The following is a 19,604-nucleotide window of genomic DNA, read 5'->3' as shown; positions in this document are numbered from 1 at the left end:
GTATATAATTCTACTTAGCAGCCGGACAATTAAACGTCGACTTGCAGTGAAATGTTCTTGAGATTAGAAACAGCCAGTGACACCTCAAATTAAAAGTACACAAGCAATATGGCTCCTTTATGAAAAAAGACAGCTTCTCCCAACTCTCTCCTTCTGCTTGCAGACTCTCTCTGCTGGTACAAGTCTGTATGGTAACTTCACGTGAACAATATGTACACATTGCAATTTCAAAATGCTACAACACTACACGCTCCTCTCCAGGAGGCACTGACTTCTTCCTGGGGTGCAGGTCACCGCTCCTCTCAGTTGGATATTTCAGCCACCAGATCAGGGCTTAGTTACGAAGCTAGGTGGCAGAGTAACTAGTTTCGATGGGAGCAGGAAGCTGGAAAGGGGCGTTGGCAGTTTAGAATGGGTAAAAACAGTGGCAGATGGAATTCAATGTACGGAAGTGTGCAGACATCCACTTTGGGTCTAGGAATGACAGATCAGAGTATTCTTAAATGGCAAAAGGCTATGGATGATCCCAGGCATTTAAGGATCAATGGAGCCTCAACTCCACTTGCCCACACAATGCCCCCCTGTGCTTCGATTGCCTTAGAGTCAAGGCCCACTGAATGTTTCCAGGATTTTCTGTTCCTATATCACAAAAATCAGATTAACTGGTCATTATTGTATTGCCGTGTTGGTGGGAGCTTGCTGTGCACCGACTGGCTGCCACATTTCCCTCATTACAACAGTGACCACCCCTCAAAAAGTACTTCATTGGCTGCAAAGTGCTTTGGATTGTCCTGAGGTTGTGAAAGATATTAAGAGAAATGTAAATCTTTCTTTGATATAATACCCGGGGGCTAAGATGGACAGAGGCTCGCTATCTAATGACCTGCACACCACGGTTACCCACACTTCACGAGTGACCCGGAGAGTGCGAGAATGGTGACGATAATGTGAGGAGGTGCCATTCGCTGTAGAAACAAGAAGGCTCCGCTTGTGTTAGTGCTGGTCTGTTCGCCGATGGCAGTGATAAAAGCCTGACCTTTGACAGCAGCAAGATGTCCAGGAAGTCCATGACTTTGCCCCGTTTGAACTGGAGCCAGGTCTCTGTCCCATGTTCCTTCAGGACCTCCCGACGACGTTGGACCACATCCATTGAGTAGGAGTGCACCAGGTTGCAGGCCCTTTCAAACTGCTTCCCATTGGAGGAGAACTTGTAAATTAAGTTGAAGTGATGTGGCAAATATCTCTCCCTCTTCACCACCAGTGTGCTCAGCTCATATATCGCAGCAATATAGTCACTGGACTTCCTGTGAAGGAACATAGAGACAAGAGCTGAACCGGCATTGTTAGTGCTGTACCACGTCAAGAGGTATAAGCCACAGAAAGTTCCCTATCTCCTCACCGCTGCTCTGAGGGGACTCTGAGCAGTTGCTGGGGGAGGGGGTGGGGTAGTATTCAGGACGCCCAGCTGAACTAGATTCAGGATCGTGAAATGGTCATTTCCTTGAAGGCATGGAGCAGCACAAAGATTCTCAAAGTGAGCCGGCTGGCCTGTCAGCTATGGTTCAAGGGGCAGCATGCTCCTCTCTGAGTCAGAAGGTCGTGGGTTCAAGTCTCACCCCAGGGACCTGAGCACAACATCCAGGCTGACACTCCAGTGCAGTGCTGAGGGAGTGCTGCACTGTTAGAGATGCCGTTTCTTTGGATAGGGCATCAAACTGAAGCCCCCGTCTGCTCTCTCAGGTGGGTGTAAAAGACCCCAGGGCAATAGTTTGAAGAACAGAAGGGGCGTTATTCTGGCCAATATTTGTCCCTCAGCCAAACTCATCAAAAAAAAACCACACATACCTGGTCATAACCACATTGTTGTTTGTGAGAGAGCTTGCTGTGCATCGGCTACTGCAAATACTACATCACAGCAGCGACTGCACTACAAAAGTATTTCATTGACTGTGGAACACCCTGAGGCTGTGAAAGCTGATACATAAATGCAAATCAATCTTGTTTCTATTCGTAGAGGCTGCTACATTTACACTGTGCTGGCTGACTCTCACATGAGATATCGTCACATGTTAAAATGGACTATGATCCTCGATCTTTTCACCTCACCCCTCATAACACTGAACGCTCTCCGGTGATGGTGACAGGCTGGAGAGAAGGGTGGGATGAAATGCTTAGGCCTGGCCCCTTACACTTATACAAACCGCACCCCCTCCACCGACCCAGAGCCCCCATTGGATCACTCAATCCCACCACCTCCACCTCGCACCCCGCCCCCCCACCCCACCCCCGGCTACTCACAGCTGACAGTTGCTGTCGTAGCTGAAGGTGCATTTTAAGAGGCTGTCCAGAGTCATGAGGCTGATGTGCTCGAACATCTCCAACGAGGCTGCCCCATCCGAAATCAGCTGGCGCCACTTCTCCTGTAAGTAAACACAAGCCGCGTGAAAGGAGAGCGTCAGTCCACAGGGTTTCTACCCGAGGCTGGCGATCCAAGCGTTTAACCAACGCCCGCCCAGCACAGGGGATGCCTGGATAAGCAGCCGGATAACTGAGGGACATAGTGGAGGGGTCGGGCTGAGGTGGACATGGGCGTCAGCAGCGTACACGCAGGACTTGATGCTACGTTTGTCGATGTCGATGACAGGCAAGAGGAGTGGGGGAGGGGGAGGTGCAAGCATAGATCTTTGGATAGGGTGGTGGGGGAGAGTACCAGAAGGAGTGGCGTGGGGTCAGGTAGACTGGAGTATAAGGGTCTAACACATAAAGGGTTAATTTAAGATTGAGTACGGTACCGCCCACATAGTGATGTAAGAGAACACATGACCCATATCCAGGGGTCTGCGTAGTGTTGGACAGAGCTGTGTGTAGAAGCAAGCATGGAGACAGCTCCGAGCTCAGGCCCTTCACTGATTCTATGTATAGTTTCCAGTAGTTAATAAATACTTACTGTTGAACTACCTAAGACAGCAAATGCCTTAATAAGACCCACTGAGCTACACCCAACACTTACAGCACAGACACACTGTTGCAAGTGATAAGAATGGATCCAGATGAGAGCAGGTGGATGACAGTAGAGGGGAGGTACAGAAGGATGGTGGGCAGCTTAACCATGGGATGCTGATGGGTCAAGGAGGACGAAGAGGAGGAACAGTTTTCTCTAAGTTCTCTTTGCGGTGCACGGTCTGTTTAATGCACTGTGTGGCACATCCCCAACTGCTGCACAGCCGCATCTCCACACAGCTTACAGGGCACACTGCTGAGTCTTCACGCTGGGACTCTGTGCTGTGCTGTCTCTATAGGAATCAGACGCTCCATAGCTACCCGCTGCATATATGTGTGTGTGTGTGTGTGTGTGTGTGTGTGTGTGTGTATATCCTGACAAGGTGAACGGGAGCAAGAAAGCAGGGTAGTAACTACCCCCAGGCAGTGCCAGCTCACACCCAGTCACGGGGTGATACTACCCCGGGCAGTGCCAGCTCACACTCAGTCACGGGGTGACACTACCCCCGGGCAGTGCCAGCTCACACCCAGTCACGGGGTGACACTACCCCCGGGCAGTGCCAGCTCACACTCAGTCACGGGGTGACACTACCCCCGGGCAGTGCCAGCTCACACTCAGTCACGGGGTGACACTACCCCCGGGCAGTGCCAGCTCACACTCAGTCACGGGGTGACACTACCCCCCGGGCAGTGCCAGCTCACACTCAGTCACGGGGTGACACTACCCCCGGGCAGTGCCAGCTCACACTCAGTCACGGGGTGACACTACCCCTGGGCAGTGCCAGCTCACACTCAGTCTGTTACTCACGTGAAGAATGTTGGTAGACTGATTGAAGATTTTCACGTAAGGTTTTAATATGTCAAAGTGAAAGGCGGGTGTTAAGAGTCGCCGGTGTCGGGCCCATCGCTCCCCTTTACTAGTCAGCAGGCCATCACCTGATAGGAGGAAGAGGAAAGGTCAGGGGTCAGGTTAGCCAATGACAGGAGTTTACTGTGGGTTGGGGGTGAGGGTGGGCTAGTCTGTGGAGCACTGAGCCTTCACTACAAGTTTCTAAACGCTGACAGTCTCCCCACCCCCACCCCCACCCCCACCCAGACGGCCAGTTTGTAACCTCGGGTCCGGGGGAGAAGGAGGGCATCGCCTGCCACACTCACACACTCCCTAACGATAAACCCAACCCGCGCTGGCAGACCCTTAACCCGAGGGTAAAGCACCAAGGCTTCAGAGACTGTGGAAGACTCACAACACACAAAGGTGTTGCCCTGCGCCACAGTGCACATTCCGAGCTCAGGGGCCAGCTGTAACTCGGTGGGTAGCCTGCTCAACACTAGAGCCTGAAGGTTGTGGGTTCAAGTCCCACTCCAGAGCACCAGGCTGACTCTGCCAGCACAGCACTGCCAACCTCACCAGACGTAAGCTGCAGACACCCCCCGGACTGAGACTGTCCAAATCGTTTCCAAAACACAGGCAGGTGGTCAGTGAACTTTCAGAATGAGTGAGTAATAAGTGAATTTCAGTGCCAGGGCGGCTACAGCACAGAAGGAGGCCATTCAGCCCATCGTCTCTTTGCTGGCTGTCTGGAGGGGCCATTCACCTAGTCCCACCCCCCTGCCTTTACCCCGTAACCCTGCACACGTTCTTCCTTTTCAAATAATAATCCAACTCCCTCTTGAAGGCCTCGATTGAAGCTGCCTCCACCACCCTCTCAGGCAGCGCATTCCAGACCCTGACCACTCGCTGGGTGAAGAAATTTCCCTCTCGTGTCGACACTGCTTCTTTTGCCAATGGCCTTAAATCTGGGCCCTCTGGTTCTCCCTGTGACAATGGGAACTGTTTCTCCCTGTCTGCTCTGACCAGACCCCCTCATGACTTTGAACAACTCGATCAAATATGAGGTTGAGGCATTTTGGGAGGGATACTGATGGAGAAATAGGAATCTAAATGGGGTGGAGGGGCAGAGGGATCTGTGGACACTGATACAAGTCAACACAGGCCGTAAATTGTGCAAACCAAGCACTGGGGCTCATGTCTAGAGGGGTAGGATTGAAAAGCCGAGAGGTTGTGTTACATTTAATCTACAGCCTTAGTTAGAAGGAGGGGGTTTGCTGATAGGGTTCGATGAAGAGGGGTGGGAGGAGGCCTGTGTGAAGCATAAACACCATTTGGGACAAAAGGTCTGGTCCTGTGCTGTAAATTCTATGCACAGGTCGAGTATCCGTTATCCGAAACCCTCAGGGCCTGACTGCATTTCGGAATATTTCGGATGCCACATATAAACTTACGTAGTTATAGCTTAATCCTACGCCGGCTGTCTAAAGTAAAAAAAAAGATGGCTAGAAAAGTGAGGTGTTTCGCTGAGTAATCCAGCAGTGCGGACAAACAACTAGACTTCCCACACTAAAGGCTGGTGACGTTCAAAACAAGGGTGCAGTTTTTGGTTGTGTTGGGATTTACGGGTAAAGGTTTCCTGTAATTGGTGCTTCAAATGGATTTGTTGTGAGTGGTGACATCAGGAAGCTGAGGCAGGGCTTTTAAGAAGGAATTTTACCCAGGGACCTGTACTGACCACACAAATATCCTGCACCATCGCAGCACTCAGCGCCACCACCCCACCCCCAAATCCCTCCCTCCACCTCCCCCCAACCCCTCACCGCCACCACAAATCCCCGAAGATTCCCCTTCTCACAACCTTCTAGCCAAGTCTCTGTGCTCACGTTACCCATGGGCGCTGGTGTCCATGGTGCCATCGGGCAGAGAGGCACCACCTGTTGGAGGAAGACAAAGAGACGGGACACAAAATGGCCACTGCTTACCCAGCCAAGGCTTGAGGAAGCCGTAGAATAGATTGTCCTTCGGGGCAATAGGAGCTGAAACGGAGGGTGAAGCCAAGCTTTAGAAACTCAAACTGTAAAAGGTAGGACAATCCACCACCAAGAAAATTAGAGGTAGGTTATATAATTAGAAATAGTAAATGCTCATTATCTAGGGTGGGTGGTGTTTGAATCTGTGCTGAGCTGAACTATACACACTGAGTCCCTGTTTGAAAATGTCACCATAGTCCTTTCCGATTGCTGAATCAGTCACTCCCTGATGCCTGCAGTCTTTAAAGGGCCATAGCATGGTGCAGGTTCACCAACGGCTCAGAGCATGTTACCACTGAGCTGTGACAAGAATGATTCACAGATCCCAGTCTCTTTTTTAAAATTCACTTATGGAGTGTTGCCATCGCTGGCTGGGCCAGCATTTATTGCCCATCCCTAATTGCCCTTGAGAAGGTGGTCGTGAGCTGCCTTCTTGAACCGCTGCAGTCCATGTGGTGTAGGTACACCCACAGTGCTGTTAGGGAGGGAGTTCCAGTGACAGTGAAGGAATGGCGATATATTTCCAAGTCAGGATGGTGAGTGACTTGGAGGGGAACTTCCAGGTGGTGATGTTCCCATGTAGCTGCTGCCCTTGTCCTTCTAGATGGCAGAGGTCATGGGTTTGGAAGGTGCTGTCTAAGGAGCCTTGGTGAGTTGCTGCAGTGTATCTTGTAGATGGTACACACTGCTGCTACTGTGCGTCGGTGTTGGAGGGAGTGAATGTTTGTGGATGGGGTGCCAATCAAACGGGGCTGCTTTGTCCTGGATGGTGTCAAGCTTCCTGAGTGTTGTGGGAGCTGCACTCATCCAGGCAAGTGGGGAGTATTCCATCCCACTCCTGACTTGTGCCTTGTGGACGGGCTTTGGGGAGTCAGGAGGTGAGTACTCGCTGCAGGATTCCCAGCCTCTGAGTCTGAGCTGATGTAACCCGGGATCTAAGCAGCGCTGTGAAGAGTGTGTCACAGGGGATGCAGCACGGCACAGAGGATTGTCTGAGCTGGCCTTGTATACCTTAAAATGGAACTCCAGTATAGCTGGTGCGCGCATTACTGATTTTTACTGGGAGTTGAACACTTTAAACTGGTTTATCTTCGAGTCAGATCTCTCAGTAATCCAGGGTGGACGTGGGGCCTGCACTTTGCCTCTCCAGCCTTCACGTTAACTCCAGGTAAAAGAAAGAGAATCACCTTCAGGTTCCCGTGGACGCCCCTTGCACTCCCTTTAAGGACCCCTTTGTCGCCTACTGTAAACGCCTGAGAATTAGCCAGAGCTCACGGAGCTCGAAGAGCTTCAACAGCTGGAGGAAGTGGGTCCTGCAAACCACACAGGCACCTCCGTTCCCGCCTGGATAAAACTCACCCGCCGCAGCAGGGGGCAGGGATTTCGGTGCCTGGTCTCTGTGCAGGACCTGGGAGAAAATTCACCCCCCCCCCCCCAACCCCCCCACACCCCCTGAGAATGGGGGAGGGGGGCTGCAGGGGGATGCCATTGGAGCGCAGGCTGTCCCCTCCCTGTGGGATCCCTACGATCAGTGCAGGGGTGACAGCATGTCCGTCCGGGTTGGGTTGGGGGTGGGGGGGGAGGGGGAATGAGAGGGGGAGGGTGCTTAAAGTATTTTTGTGCGTCCCACAATAATGAAAGAGGAGAGAAGTGCCAGCCATGGTGGAGCAAAGAGATGATGAACAGGCCAAAGAATTCTGCATCAGTCCACACATATCCTATACCAGGCTGGTTATTAACTGTGATTTTGATAATTGCAGACGTATGAACCCTTAATGCTGCACAAAACCCAAGGTGACTCAGAGGATAAATACCATTTTCATATCGAAGGAAGCTCCACTAACATCCCCCACGCCCCTAAACAGGATACAAGAGGAGCGTTGTGCTCTGGTAGACTTTGAGGTTCCCACCCTCACCGTCCATCACAACCTTTCTTAATTCGACTGCTGCCTCTCAAGCTGCAATCTGTCTCCCTTAACCCCACTCACAGCATTGAAAAGACTCTTTTTAACATATTTTTTCATGGGATGTGGGCGTCGCCGGCTGGGCCAGCATTTATTGCCCATCCCTCGTTGCCCTTGAGAAGGTGGTGGTGAGCTGCCTTCTTGAACCGCTGCAGTCCCTGTGGTGTAGGTACACCCACAGTGCTGTTAGGGAGGGAGTTCCAGGGTTTTGACCCGGCGACAGTGCAGGGATTTCCCGAAGTCCAAAGGTAATGCACAACCTTTGAAGGACAGCTCCGCTGGTGGAATTGTAGGTTCCAAACGTATCAGATCGGTGTGACCCACATGGGGAGACACCAGTCTGATCAGGCCACTTGCAATGCAAACTGGGATGGAGAAAGACACCACACCGTTTGGTGAAGCTGAAACAGAGGCACAGAGCTTTTCTTCACCGAGAGAGCTTATTGGCTTGTTCAGTCTCCCAGCTCTCCTCCCACTCAACCCAGTGCCCCAGCTATCCCCTATTTATAGTCTCTTTTGAATAGAACAAGTGATCGAGACATCAAACTAATGAAAAAGGGAGGGGGGTAAACAGCACCCCCTGATGGGGCAGTGTAACAAAAATCAAAACGTCAAAGGAAACTTAACTAAGTAACGCAAAATATCATTCCCGGGGGTGATGATGCACCCAGACCCTGTGATGCCCACTGATCACAGAAGGACACTGGTGTACACAGTGGACACGGTGTGCCCCCTCTCCAGGGTCAACATAGCCACGGAAGAGAGGCAGACAGTCGGGCAGGATGACCCTCTTGACAGCTCGTTGCCTGGACCTGTTGACAGTCACCGTGACCAGGAGCAGGCTCATGATGAGGTCCACCTCCCTCCCTGCCCGCTCTGGGCCAGGTCATCCCCTGTTTATAGGCACTTCTTGAGAAACAAATTGAACAAATTAAACTAAAAATCAGTGGTGGGGGTGGGGGGGGGGGGGGGGGGGCGGGGGGGGGTGGGGGGGGGGGGGGGGGGGGGTGGGGGTGGGCGGGGGGTGGGGGGGCGGCTGACAGCCCCTGGTGGGGCACTGTAACAAAAAAAACATGGAAGGAAACTTACAAAATCAAGTCAAAATGTCATTTCCAGGAGTGATGATGCACCCCAGTCCCTGCAGCGGACCCACTGTTTATATGTGCTCAAACACCATTAATGCCCATCACCTGTTTCTCTTCACTTTAACAATGTAATTGACTTTACAAATCTTAACAATGTAATTAACAGGACATTAACAACATCAACATTTACAATGGGCAAAATGCTCAGTAATTGTTCAGTCAAAGGATGAATGTCCCAACTTCTAACAGTGTGTACAATGTAGAGAGAATCCCACCTTCTCACAGTGTGTACACAATGCAGAGAGTATCCCACCTTCTCAGAGCGTGTACACAATGTAGAGAGTATCCCACCTTATCACTGTGTGTACACAATGTAGAGAGTATCCCACCTTCTCACAGTGTGTACACAATGTAGAGAGTATCCCACCTTCTCACAGTTTGTACACAATGTAGAGAGTATCCCACCTTCTCACAGTGTGTACACAATGTAGAGTATCCCACTTTCTCACAGTGTGTACACAATGTAGAGAGTATCCCACCTTCTCAGAGCGTGTCCACAATGTAGAGAGTATCCCACCTTCTCACAGTGTGTATACAATGTAGAGAGTATCCCACCTTCTCACAGTTTGTACACAATGTAGAGAGTATCCCACCTTCTCACAGCGCGTGCACTATGTAGAGAGTATCCCACCTTCTCACAGTGTGTACACAATGCAGAGAGTATCCCACCTTCTCAGAGCGTGTCCACAATGTAGAGAGTATCCCACCTTCTCACAGTGTGTACACAATGCAGAGAGTATCCCACCTTCTCACAGCGTGTACACGATGTAGACAGTATCCCACCTTCTCACAGTGCGTACACAATATAGAGAGTATCCCACCTTCTCACAGGGTGTACACAATGTAGAGAGTATCCCACCTTCTCACAGTGCGTACACAATATAGAGAGTATCTCACCTTCTCACAGTGTGTATACAATATAGAGAGTATCCCACCTTCTCACAGTGTGTACACAATGTAGAGAGTATCCCACCTTCTCACAGGGTGTACACAATGTAGAGAGTATCCCACCTTCTCACAGTGCGTACACAATGTAGAGAGTATCCCACCTTCTCACAGCATGTACACAATGTAGAGAGTATCCCACCTTCTCACAGCGTGTACACGATGTAGACAGTATCCCACCTTCTCACAGTGCGTACACAATATAGAGAGTATCCCACCTTCTCACAGGGTGTACACAATGTAGAGAGTATCCCACCTTCTCACAGTGCGTACACAATATAGAGAGTATCTCACCTTCTCACAGTGTGTACACAATATAGAGAGTATCCCACCTTCTCACAGTGTGTACACAATGTAGAGAGTATCCCACCTTCTCACAGGGTGTACACAATGTAGAGAGTATCCCACCTTCTCACAGTGCGTACACAATGTAGAGAGTATCCCACCTTCTCACAGCATGTACACAATGTAGAGAGTATCCCACCTTCTCACAGTGTGTACATAATGTAGAGTATCCCACCTTCTCACAGTGTGTACACAATTTAGAGAGTATCCCACCTTCTCACAGTGTGTACATAATGTAGAGTATCCCACCTTCTCACAGTGTGTACACAATGTAGAGCGTATCCCACCTTCTCATAGCGCGTACACAATGTAGAGAGTATCCCACCTTCTCACAGCACGTACACAATATAGAGAGTATCCCACCTTCTCACAGTGTGTACACAATGTAGAGAGTATCCCACCTTCTCACAGTGTGTACACAATGTAGAGAGTATCCCACCTTCTCACAGTGTGTACACAATGTAGAGAGAGGGTGGGACATTCACCCTTTCACTGAACAATTGCTGACATTTTTTGCCCATTGCAAATCTAGCAGTTGTCTTTCCCTTTGGCGCTGCAAACGGCCTGATCAGGCAGGTGTCTCCCCCACATGGGTTACAAGGATTTGGGACAAGGCCAGCATGGAGACACCAAGCACTTCCATTGCAGGCAAAGGCCAGCAGCAGTACGCAAGATACATGTGGAGTCAAGTCAATTGCCTCTGCAAGCAGACCATCGATGTAGTGAGGGAACAGATGGAGCAACCCGATAGAGGACAAGCTTCATCTTGATAAACCTGCACTCAGGATGATACAGCTCAGAAAGAGGCTGATTGGAACTGGCTCATTGTAGAACCTCTGTACTCACTAAGCATCCACTTCAGATTCTGCATTTATACCCTGATGTTCAGAGACATGCTGCTGATCCAAAGTGCAAGCAGCTTTAACGTTATATTTGTCAAACATTAAACCAGTCGTATCAACAAAGATCAGTTCATCACTGATCACTAACCCCACCCAGCCCTCAGAAAGTTGAAAACATTTTATGCACTTGACCAAGAGTCCAAATTGTTGTGGGGTAGAAATCTTTCACACCCAACACTTGGCATCGGCAGTTGGGTTTTTGTGTGTGAACTTGGCCCCATGAACTTGGCAGCGTGTTGAACACCAACAGCAGGAAGGCCTGAACCGTCAGGTGAATGGCTCCTCTTCTCACTGTGGGTGGGTCAAGTGTGGTGCCGGTGGGTGGGCCGGAGGGGGGCGCGTGTGGTAGTTGTCAGATAACTCCCCAGAGGTGGGGGGTCGTGGCGTATCCAAAGAACAAGATGAATATTCCCTTGCACCTGTCAAAGTTTCCATCCCAGGACTGACGTTGCTATGGGGAGAGATGGTGTAGAGGTAATGTCACTGGGCTGGTAATCCAGAGATCCAGGCTAATGCTCTGGGGGATGGAAATTCAATTTAGAAATCTGGAATTGAGAGTTAATGACCATGAAACCATTGTCAATTGTTGCAAAATCCCATCAGGTTCATTGATGTCCTTTAGGGAAGGAAATCTGCTGTCCTTACCTGGTCTGGCCTACATGTGACTCCAGACCCACAGCAATGTGGTTGGCTCTCAAATACCCTCTGAAATGGACTAGCAAGCCAATCAGATGTACCAAACCAAAGTCAAAAAGGAATGGAACATATGAACCAGGAGCAGGAGTAGGCCATTCAGCCCCTCGAGCCTGCTCCGCCCTTCATTATGATCATGGCTGATCTGACTGTAACCTCAGCCCCACATTCCCAAATACCCCCTATAACCTTTCACCCCTCCTTGCTTATCAAGAATCTACCTGGCTCTGCCTTAAAATATTCAAAGACTCTGCTTCTGTCACCTTTTGAGGAACAAAGTTCCAAAGACTTACAGCCCTCTGAGAGAAAAAAATTCTCCTCATCTGTCTTAAATGAGCGACCCCCTTATTTATAAACAGTGACCCTCCAGTTCTAGATTCTCCCACAAGAGGAAGCATCCTTTTCACATCCACCTTGTCAAGATTTCAATCAAGTTATCTCTTACTCTTCTAAACGCCAGCCTAACCTGTCCAGCCTTTCCTCTTAAGACAACCCGCCGATTCCGGGTATTAGTCAAATAAACCTTTTCTGAACTGTTTCCAATGCATTTACATCCATCCTGAACTCCCTCCCTAACAGCGCTGTGGGTGTACCTACACCACAGGGACTGCAGCGGTTCAAGAAGGCAGCTCACCCACCACCTTCTCAAGGGGCAATTAGGGATGGGCAATAAATGCTGGCCCAGCCAGCGACGCCCACATCCTGTGAAATAGTTTTTAAAGAAGACCAGCAAGTAGGTTGTCCAGGCTCTCGAGCTGAGAATACAGGTGGCAGGGAGGAAAAAGGTTTGAAAATAAAGCAGGATAAACGTGGCCTGTCTGAATTCAGCAGCTCCTGAAATAATGAGCAATGTTTGAGCCCACCGTTTTCTCAAGATGGCGACTGTTGAAAGGACCTCCCCACCTCCTCACACCTCACTCTGAATTACAACTTAGTTCCGTGAATCCAAAAAAATTGTTCGCTTCATTTTGTAAGGTCTCGGTGAAACAAAAGGGCCAGTAAGGTTGGATGGCTTTGAGGCTCATGAATAAATCGTCCGCTGGCTCTCAGTCGACCAGAAAGTGTTAAGAGCAGAACTTGGTGCTGCTGTCATAGAATCTTACAGTAGAGAAGGAGGCCATTCAACCCATCATGGCTGTGCCGGCTGTTTGAAAGAGCTATCCAATTAGTCCCACTCCTTCCCCACAGCCCAGCAAATTTCACCTTCCCAAGTATTTACCCAATTCCCTTTCAATGATAAGCTCCCTCAATCCCGTTCAGAAGTAACATTTGAACTCAGTGACACCGAGGATATTTCTAAATTAAACCAAATGCCTGAACCTCTTCCTCAGATTTTCAGGGTTGAAGCTCCTCTACCTGATGCCAATAGGACACATTTGATGTACGCTGGATGGAAGAGCCTCACTATTGGATAGATGGGTCCAAACCATGTGAGAGAGCAGTATACATAGCGTTTGACGATCTCATTAACCAAGGTAAGTCCCTCCTCATTACTGCGAATCTAAGGAACAAAGACCAGATTGGAAGCAAGAAACAAAGGACAATTAAGCAGAGAATCATGGGAAAAGCTCAATCAATCCATAATCACAGTTTAACCTCAGATACGGCCAATTCTTGCAGAGTGAAACAGGCAGAAAGTGAATTAGGTGTCCCATCAATCAATCTTCAAAAGCAATTTTATGTTGAGGTGGAACAGCAAGATCAGCCACAGCACAGCACGGCATCTGATAAGTGTGTTGGATCAGTCCAGGATGAAAAAGGAGACTGGGATTAAATAAATAACACACCAAGCCACAGATTTCACAGTGGACTTTCTCCCAGAGAATTTTGGAATCATCAGTGGGAAGATTAGATTAAGAACATATTCTAGCCCACAGCATGCTGAAAGGATTAGACATCATTGCAAAAAGTGTCCAAGGTTAGGACAGACTGACCCAGATTAAGCAACTCTGGAGAATTGAATATTGATGGTGTTTATGAAGACTCTGAGCCAATGGAAATTTATCAAAAACTCATGGCAGCATATTTCAAAATGGTGCATTCTTACACCATGACATCCTGCCTCATGCAGTGATTGTTTCTTCAATATTACTTTTGCAAGAGTAAACTTACCTATCTTATACAGCCCCCGTTCTAATTCAGTTTGTCTCTCTCGCCTCAACCCTTCAATGTAGTAAGTATTTGGGAGAGAGAGTCTGCTTGGAGAGGGAGAGGGAGAGGGTGGGGGGAGTTGGGGGGAGAGAGAGAAAGAGGGACAGAGGGTCAGACAGAGAGAGAGTGTTTGGCTTTGGAAATGCAACAGTGCAGCATGTCCCTCCTGGCTTTTGTAGTCAGGTGACCTCAGCCATGAGGCACAGTCTCTGTAACCAGACATCTTGAGATCAGTTCAATAAAGACTTACACTGAGAAGCTCTGCTATCTTTAAACACAAATCATGGCATCAGGAAGTGGAGATAAAACAGAGTTTTAGAATCCTAGAAATGCTGCAGAGGAGACACAGCTCGAAAAGGCACACAGAAATATTCAAATCTGCTAAAAAGCTGCTGAAAAAAAGTCAAGGAAAAGCAAACATATACCACAGGCTGCAAGTAAGGTACTGGGTGAGTGAATATGGCAATAAAATTTCCAATCCCAACTCCTGTTGAACTGAAAGGTGATATGTGGCAGAACTTTCAGTTTTTCCACTTGCAATTGCAAAACTATGAGCTTGCAAAAGAATTAATTAACAAGCCGGAACCATTAAGAGTAGCCACACTTCTAATACTGCTGGGGAGGGACTGTTACAAATTGTATACCACTCTAAATCTAACTGATCAACAAAGAAAACAGATGGCAGAGATTTGAATAGCTTTGAATGCCAGGCGAATGTTACTTATGAACACTACCTATTCAATACTAGAGCTCAAGGTGAAAATGAGACCATTGAACAGTATGTGTCTGCAATAACACAGCTTGTGGAATCATGTGAATTCGGATAGCTAAAAGATGATCTGATTAAAGATAGATTAGTCCTAGGTGTTCAAGACTCCTCAATGAGAGCACCTCTACTGAAAGATGAGAAACTGATGCTCCAGAAAGTGATAAGTCTGTGTAGAGATGAGCATGTGGTAAAATATCAGTTAGAGCAGATATATGGCAGAGCAGAGCAGGAGATACAGTACACTGAGAGATAGTCCAGGCTGAAAGAGCAGAGCAATCGCAGGTAAAGGATATGATGCAAATGCTGTGGAGGACATCGTACAAAGGAAAAGAAGGATTGCCCAGCATGGGGAAAGCAGTGTTTTAACTGCAAGAAGCAGAATCATTTTGCACACAAAGTGTTTGTCAAGGAAAAAGGCAAAACAAGCCAATCTAGATGGTCTCTGCAGAGTTATCAGCAGAAGAATCAGCAGGTTGGTTCCGTCAAGTCTATGGAGCATAAGTGGTTTGTGACTGTTACAATGATGCTGCAGGAGGAGAGTTTCAAGTGAACAAGTAATGTCAGATATACTGGTGCGCCTTGCAACATAGTGATCTTCACAGACCTGTGCAGATTGGCTCAACATGGCAAGCTGAAAATGAAACCCTTGAAAGTGAGGTTGAGGCTATATGATACTCATACCGAGAGGACAAGTCAGTCTGAGAGCTCAATGCAATGGTAAGAAGGAAGACCTTGAGTGCCAGTTCCAATTCCATAGAAGGGATGCCCCAGGCACTCATCTCAGCTAACGCAAGTCTAAATCTTGGACTGGTAACCCTAAACTTTTAAAACACTTCATATCCAAATTAATTAATTCAATATAATAGAGATGGCTGGGAAGGTGATGTGTTGCAGCTGTAGTATGTGGGTGCTGGTGGATGCTGGTGTGACCCACGGTGACCACATCTGCAGCAAGTGTTGGCTGCTCGAGGAACTTCTGCTCAGAGTTGATGAGCTGGGTACGAGCTGTGGACACTGTCGGATATCAGGGAGGGGGAGAGTTACCTGGACACTGTGTTTCAGGAGGCAGTCACTTTAGATTAATTACATCACACTTGGAGTGTCATCAGGGACAGGAGGGTGTGACTGCAAGTGAGGCATGTATGGGGATCCAGAATTTAACTTTGGAGGAGCCTCAGCTGGTGCCCTTGTCCACTAGGTATGACGTTCTTGCTCCTGATGTGGATGTAGGCACAGATTGGAGGGAGGATGAGCAAACTGACCACAGCACCATGGTACAGAGCACCATTCAAGTGGGGGGAGAAAAGAGAAATGTAACAGTAATAGGGGATAGTATAGTTAGGGGAATAGATACTGTTCTCTGCAGCAAAGACAGAGAGTCCCAAAGGCTGTGTTGCCTACCTGGTGCCAAGGTTAGGACATCTCCTCTGGGCTGGAGAGGAACTTGGTGTGGGAGGTGAAGGATCCAGTTGTCATGGTCCATGTAGGTACCAACGACATAGGTAGGATTAGTAAAGAGGTTCTGATGAGGGACAATGAGCAGCTTGGGGCTAAATTAAAAAGCAGAACCACAAAGGTGATAATTTCTGGATTACTACTTGAGCCACATGCAAATTGGCATAGGGTAAATAGATTAGAGAGGTAAATGCATGGCTCAAAGATTGGTGTGGGAGGAATGGGTTCCAATTCATGGCGCACTGGCACCAGTACTGGGGAAGGAGAGAGCTGTTCCGTTGGGATGGGCTTCATTTGAACCATGCTGGGACCAGCGTCCTGGTGAATCATATAACTAGAGTTGTAGATTGGACTTTAAACTAATTAGTGGGGGAGAGGGTTCAATTGAAGTGAAAAAATCAAATAGAAATGAGAGAGCAGAGGTGCAGGGTGGTGAAGATGTGAACAATAATCAAAATGTGACAAGAGGGGCAGAAAATATAAGCAGAAGAGTGCAACAGAAATTAGAACCAGAATGATTAATAATGGTAATAAGTCAAAGCTTAAGGCTCTTTATCTGAAAACATGCAGCATTTGTAACAAGAGAGATGAGTTAATGGCATAAATAGAAATAAATGAATGTGACTTGATATCTGTTATAGTGACATGGTTGCAGGGTGACCAAGTCTGGGAACTCAATATTCAACGGTATTCGACATTCCAGAAAAATAGGCAAAATGGAAAAGGAGGTGGGGTAGCTTTGTTAACAAAGGAAGGTATCAGTGCGGTGGTGAGGAGTGATATAGGTGCAATAGATCGTGAAGTGGAATCAGTTTGGGTAGAAATAAGGAATAGCAAGGGGAAGAAGTCACGGGTGGGAGTTGTCTATAGGCCCCGAAGAGTTGCCTCACTGTAGGACAAAGTATAAATTGGGAAATAATAGAGGTGTGTAAGAAGGGTGCTACAATTGTCTTGGGTGATTTTAATCTGCATATTGACTGGACAACTCAGATTGGCAGGGTAACATGGAAGACGAATTTGTAGAGTGGATCAGGGATTGTTTCTTAGAGCAATACATTGCAGAACCTATCCGAGATCAGGCTTATTTTAGATCTAGTAGTTGGAGTGCATTATTTGGGGATTCACATGAACCCCTATTAAATAGGTGCAGACTGAAACTGTGGCTGTAAGGTTAGGATTATGCTTGTAATGTTGAACTCTGTAAATAAGTATATAAGTGTAATGAGTGGTTTCAGTTCTATACTTCATCAACGAGAGTAAGGGAGAGAGACATACAGAAAGAGAGGGGCCACTCATACTACTTGAGAGGGACAGAGAAAGAAAGAGAAAGAGAGAGAAAAAGAGAAAGAGAGAGAGAGAAAGAGAGAGAAAGAGAAAGAGAGAGAGACAGACAAAGAGACTATTTGTTCCTGGGAGGGAGAGAGACCTTTGAGGAATGAATAGGGATGACGAGTGATGATTAATGTAAACCTGACACAGACTGAGAAGAAAGCTTAAGCAAAATTTCTTCCCACAGAGGGTTGTTGGAGCATGAACTGATTTGTCACAGGCAGTGGCTAAGGCAAAAATCATTCCATCTTTTAAGGGAAAACGTGGAAATAATTGATGAAGAGGAAGATACAGGAATATGGCAAAAGTGAGAGTGGGATTAGTTTGGGATTGATACAGGGCTATGGGGAGAGAGCGGGAGAGTGGGATTAGTTTGGGATTGATACAGGGCTATGGGGAGAGAGCCGGACAACGGGATTAGTTTGGGATTGATACAGGGCTATGGGGAGAGAGCGGGGCAGTGGGTTTGGTTTGGGATTGATACAGGGATATGGGGAGAGAGTGGGGCAGTGGGATTAGTTTGGGATTGATACAGGTCTATGGGGAAAGAGCAGGGCAGTGAGATTAGTTTGGGATTAGTACAGGGATATGGGGAGAGAATGAGGCTGTTGGAATAGTTTGGGATCTATACAGAGCTATGGGCAGAGTGTGGAGAACTGGGATATTTGGGATCGATACAGGGCTATAGGAAGAGTGACAGTGAACAGTAGGATTAGTCTGGGATCGATACAGGGCTATAGGAAGAGTGACAGTGAACAGCAGGATTAGTTTGGGATTGATACAGGACTCTGGGGAGAGGGCAGGACAGTGGAATTAGGTTTTCGATTATTGTTACAAAGAGATGGCAGAGATATGTTGGGCCAAGTGGCCTCCTTCTGTGCGCTAAACTTAGGTTTAAAAACAAATTGGGGATTTTGCAGGTTTCTGAATATTGGCTATTAATAGAGTCAAACACATACAGCTTGTGCTGTATAAAGAGTAAACATGTGAGATCCTGTGTGAACTAATATGTTTGTGCTCAGAAGGTGTGGATCTTACAGTTAGGTTTGTGCCAACGACCTCATTTTTATAACTGTAAAAGGAACAATTGACCCTCCAGGAGAGGGAACTACACAGAGAACAATCCGTCTCTCTCTGTCCAGACTTTTTCCTATCATTTGCATTCTTGTGGTCACCAGAGGCCTGCAACAGAGGGCCCTGTGAGAGAGGGAGGGCGGTCAGAAAGCCTGCACTGTAGGCCCGAGTGTGGCAGTCCAACCCTATGTTCAAAAAGAGGCGTTTAAAAACTCCGGGCCCTTCAAATGACAAAAAGTCATGAAGGATATTTCTGAAGTACGTTTGGAACTTTGGCTCCATCCTGAGAACAACTCATTCCTCAAAACTCTGGGCGTTTGATTTGACAGGAATGTCAAAAAAAGAGCAACGAAACCCATCTGCAGCTGGGGGCCTAAGTCCTCGAGTTGCTCAGTTTGAGCTTTCTGAAGCTTCACCTCTTTAAGCGATGGCACCTGAGCGCGGGGGAAGGGCAGGACATTCTAAATAAATGGGGTGGGGGGGTGGGGGAAAGGGTTAAAAATAATGTTAAAGGCAATTTGGTGGATTTTTAAAACTTGGAAACTTCTTATTTAAAAGTCAGGCTGCTGAATGGACGGGTGACAACAGGCCATGGGGAGCTTCCTGTGAGGTAGACACGATGCATCTGACAATTTTGCACTGTGATGAGAGAGATTACAGGGGGAGGAGCAGGAGGGTTGCCAAGTGAGAGATTAGGAGCAGCTCAGAGAAATCAGCCTCCAAACAATATCTCAAATCAGTGGGGACGGAGAGACAAGAGTTCCTCCAGGGTGGAATTACTGTGGTTCAGGGCTGACGGTTAAAGAGATCCAAACGGCAGTGTTAATGAGGTAGATAGTGATGGATTCAACCCTCAGAGGGGTCACAGTGGGTTGAGACTAAATTCACCCATTTGCCTTAGCACAGAGAGAGAGAGGGAGAGAGAGAGAGAGGGAGAGAGAGAGAGAGAGGGAGGGAGAGAGGGAGCGGA

General features: G+C 48.0%; 1 protein-coding gene across 4 annotated transcripts in view; it reads right to left on the bottom strand.

Annotated features, from left to right (window-relative positions):
• The window catches only part of LOC121271294 (cytochrome P450 4F22), a 61,293-nt gene that overhangs the window by 22,785 nt on the left and 18,904 nt on the right, over window positions 1–19,604 (bottom strand). For 2 of the 4 annotated variants that reach the window (XM_041177177.1, XM_041177179.1), the window contains exons 3-7: window positions 13,213–13,357; window positions 5,815–5,868; window positions 3,809–3,936; window positions 2,299–2,420; window positions 1,037–1,304 (exon numbers count right to left, since the gene is read on the bottom strand). In XM_041177177.1, coding sequence (XP_041033111.1) covers window positions 1,037–1,304; window positions 2,299–2,420; window positions 3,809–3,936; window positions 5,815–5,868; window positions 13,213–13,357 — 717 coding nt within the window. The remainder of the gene's footprint in view (window positions 1–1,036; window positions 1,305–2,298; window positions 2,421–3,808; window positions 3,937–5,814; window positions 5,869–13,212; window positions 13,358–19,604) is intronic. The other 2 variants (XM_041177178.1, XM_041177180.1) reach the window with 2 other exon arrangements.

The sequence above is a fragment of the Carcharodon carcharias genome, chromosome 30 (genome assembly GCF_017639515.1).
Source record: "Carcharodon carcharias isolate sCarCar2 chromosome 30, sCarCar2.pri, whole genome shotgun sequence".
NCBI classification, from domain to species: domain Eukaryota; kingdom Metazoa; phylum Chordata; class Chondrichthyes; order Lamniformes; family Lamnidae; genus Carcharodon; species Carcharodon carcharias.
Note: the sequence above shows the minus strand (reverse complement) of the source record. Positions and strands in the feature narration are given on the sequence as shown.